Raw genomic sequence first — 3741 nt, 5'->3', positions numbered from 1 at the left:
GAAACGGAAACTAGAGTGTGTTAAATGAGAATATATAGACTACTAAATTATTTACCCTATTATCTATATATATATATATAAAAGTTTTTTTTCCAGACAAATCCACAAGGATCACATGTTAAAATAAATTCAATAACAAAGATAAGATAGGAACCAGGTATGCTAAAATTTCAGTGTATTATGATTGTACAGATGTTTGCAAAAACGATTGAACATGCTTATTGTGATAATATATGATAAAACAATACATTACAAATTTACAAATAGAAATTATGGTTCATATTGTCTTCTCCATATGATTTTAATGCGTTTTTTTTTTTTAAAAGAATATAAAAATCAAATACTATAGTTTTCTTTATCACGATTCAGAATCATAATAAAAAATGACAGTTAAAACATCTAATAGCCCTTCACTATAACAAACCAACATTGTCATCTAGAGAGTAAGGAGGAAAATTGCAGGCACACACTACTGATGGCCAGAAAACAGGATCCCTACTGATCACCAGAAAACTCCATTAAAACATGTATATGAAACTTTAGAGCAAAACTCCATTGAACATCAATATGGAACTTTCGAGCACACATGTCAGCCAATCCTAAATCCTGTCACCGATCACCACAACAACCAATATAGCATACTAGTCTGTCAAACATAGATAACAAAAACAATAGTCTGTAAAATTTCAAACTTGGATATAGCAACTCAACAAAAACATAATCAAAACCACAAATCCTCATACAATATGATGCTACCACCGCCTGTCTAGACCCATTTCTGTGTAATACAGCTACAGAATGAACGATAAGTAAAGCTTAAAAGATAGCTACTGATTAAAAGTTTTAAAAGACTAGAACAACAGTATAAAATGCTCATCATAGCAACAACGGAACTTAGCTCCAGATGGTACAATACCCTTCATTTCTTCTTGGCTGCAGACTTGGTGACCTTAGCTCCAGATGGATCCTTCTTTTCAACACTCTTGATAACACCAACAGCAACCGTTTGTCTCATGTCTCTAACAGCAAAACGACCCAGGGGAGGGTACTCTGCGAAGGTCTCAACCACCATAGGCTTGGTTGGAATCATCTTAATCATACCAGCATCACCATTCTTCAAAAACTTAGGCTCCTTCTCAAGCTCCTTCCCAGATCGGCGATCAATCTTTGTAAGGATCTCAGAAAACTTGACAGCAATGTGAGAGGTGTGGCAATCCAACACTGGGGCATACCCATTTCCAATCTGCCCAGGGTGGTTCATGATAATCACCTGAGATGTGAAGTTAGCAGCTTCCTTGGCTGGATCATCCTTAGAGTTGGATGCAACAAAACCTCTCTTAAGATCCTTCACTGCCACATTCTTCACATTGAACCCAACATTGTCACCAGGGAGAGCCTCAGGTAGGGCCTCATGATGCATCTCAACAGACTTAACTTCAGTTGTCAGCCCACTGGGTCCGAAGGTCACAACCATACCTGGCTTGATCACACCGGTCTCAACACGACCCACTGGGACAGTACCAATACCACCAATCTTGTAAACATCCTGAAGAGGTAGACGAAGGGGCTTGTCTGATGGCCTCTTTGGCTCATTAATCTGGTCAAGAGCATCAAGCAGGGTGGGTCCTTTGTACCAGTCAAGGTTGGTTGATCTCTCAATCATGTTGTCACCTTCGAACCCAGAGATGGGCACAAATGGAATTTTATCAGGGTTGTATCCAACCTTCTTGAGGTAGGAGGAGACTTCCTTGACAATTTCTTCATACCTGGATTTAGAGTACTTGGGAGTTGTGGCGTCCATCTAAAAAAACAATTTGAAGAAAGAAATAAAATTAATAAAGATAAGATATAAAATAGTTTACGCGAGAAATTTTGACCTTGGACAAATAAACAATTATGTGAAACCATTGTGGACAATTTAAACCCCAAGCCGAACAGTGGCGTGTTGTGTGAAACTAGCTGAGCAGCAGCTAAAGGCAAATTGGCTTAGCTATAGCATAAACACCTACACATTAATGGCAGCAGCAGCAAATATAGTAGTATAATGAACTTCTACTGCAAACTACAGACTGATGCTCTCAAATAAGCAAGACCAAACCCTCAAATTTTGTCTGTTTATGTGCGGAGCCATCAACCATTAGGCTATCACTCCTAGAAAGGAAATAATTATATCATCAATAAAGTAAACACCCATCATAGAATCCGGAAACGGCTCCAGAAAGAACCATCAACAATTAGGCTATCACTCCTAGAAAGGCAAAAATTATATCATCAAACAGCCATCATAGAACCGGACATTCCTTCAATGCAAAGAAGGCCATTGAAATTCAACCAGGCCATTGAAATTCCATAATAGTAACAAATTAAGGATTACCTTGTTGCAACAGCAGATCATTTGCTTGACACCGAGGGTGAAAGCAAGGAGAGCATGCTCACGGGTCTGTCCATCCTTGGAAATACCAGCTTCAAAACCACCAGTGGTGGAATCAATGATAAGAACCGCACAGTCAGCCTGAGATGTTCCAGTAATCATGTTCTTGATAAAGTCACGATGTCCAGGAGCATCAATAACAGTGCAGTAGTACTTAGTGGTCTCGAACTTCCACAAGGCAATATCAATGGTGATACCACGCTCACGCTCTGCCTTCAGCTTGTCAAGCACCCAAGCATACTTGAATGACCTTTTGTTCATCTCAGCAGCTTCCTTCTCGAATCTTTCAATCACACGCTTGTCAATACCTCCAAGCTTGTAGATCAGATGGCCAGTTGTGGTAGACTTGCCAGAGTCGACATGTCCAATGACCACAATGCTGATGTGAATTTTCTCCTTACCCATTTTAGATATCTACAGTTCATTCAAAACAAAATTGATAACTAAATTCAGTAAAATGTCCCCTGATCAAAGTAAGCCATCAAGATATAAAATCAGACAATAAAGTTTGAATATGCTAGGACATCATCATGATTTTCAATCTACAGGATCTACATAACATACCCTCCTATATGCAATTCTGATACATAGAATCAAACTAAGCCAACCTTTAAAAAAATACAAGAACTGAAAAACAAAACTAGCTGAAAGAACTGAAGATAAAGCTATAATCTACTGAAGGACACACAGAGAGCTAAGCTACAGCTATATCGGCCATAGAAAGTGAAGCGATTAAGAGTATCAATTGCTTACCCGTACCGTAGATTGACGAGGCGGCTACAACTACTCCTTCGCAAACCCTGAATTTGCAACGGAGTAGAAAGGAGCTAAAAATGAAGTGAAAGAGGCAAGATAGTGAAAATGTTCATATATATAGTGGAAAATGGTGCTAGGGTTACTCTGGGGCGACTATGTGAAGAAAATGACGATTTTGCCACCACTGCGGCATATCTTGAGTTCTATTTTTTTTTCTAATAATTAACATACTTGATTTAATTACTTACTTTTGATATTTTTTTATTTTTTTAAGAAACAATCTTTAGGGATCGTTTGGTTCAAACTACGGAATCGGAATTGAAAACGGAATCGGAATGTGATAGAATCGTAATCGGAAACACAATTTATTCATTGTGTTTGGTTTAATGTGGAATCGGAATCATAATCCATTTCCTGAATCGAAATCAATACATTAGTTAATAATAATAATAATAATAATAATAATAATAATATTATTATTATTAATAATAAAGTTTAATAATTAATTAATAATAGCAAAGATTTAAAATGACTTAAAAATTAGTATGTATTTT

At 37.2% G+C, this 3741-nt stretch overlaps 1 protein-coding gene across 2 annotated transcripts; it reads right to left on the bottom strand.

Annotated features, from left to right (window-relative positions):
• Window positions 1-672: 672 nt before the first annotated feature.
• LOC136219346 (elongation factor 1-alpha) lies at window positions 673-3331 on the bottom strand. Of its 2 annotated transcripts, none has more exons than XM_066006726.1 (3): window positions 3185-3331; window positions 2375-2845; window positions 673-1801 (listed from the first exon to the last, which is right to left on the bottom strand). In XM_066006726.1, exons 2-3 carry the CDS (start codon window positions 2834-2836, stop codon window positions 920-922), a joined length of 1344 nt encoding a protein of 447 aa, XP_065862798.1. In that variant the 5' UTR covers window positions 2837-2845; window positions 3185-3331; the 3' UTR covers window positions 673-919. The 2 variants fall into 2 exon arrangements, with proteins under 2 accessions (XP_065862798.1, XP_065862799.1); XM_066006727.1 differs by having other exon boundaries at window positions 3191-3331.
• Between the last annotated feature and the right edge of the window lie 410 nt (window positions 3332-3741).

This window comes from Euphorbia lathyris, chromosome 2 (genome assembly GCF_963576675.1).
Source record: "Euphorbia lathyris chromosome 2, ddEupLath1.1, whole genome shotgun sequence".
Taxonomy (NCBI): Eukaryota; Viridiplantae; Streptophyta; class Magnoliopsida; order Malpighiales; family Euphorbiaceae; genus Euphorbia; species Euphorbia lathyris.
The sequence above is the reverse complement of the archived record's forward strand: the minus strand, read 5'-3'. Positions and strand labels throughout refer to the sequence as shown.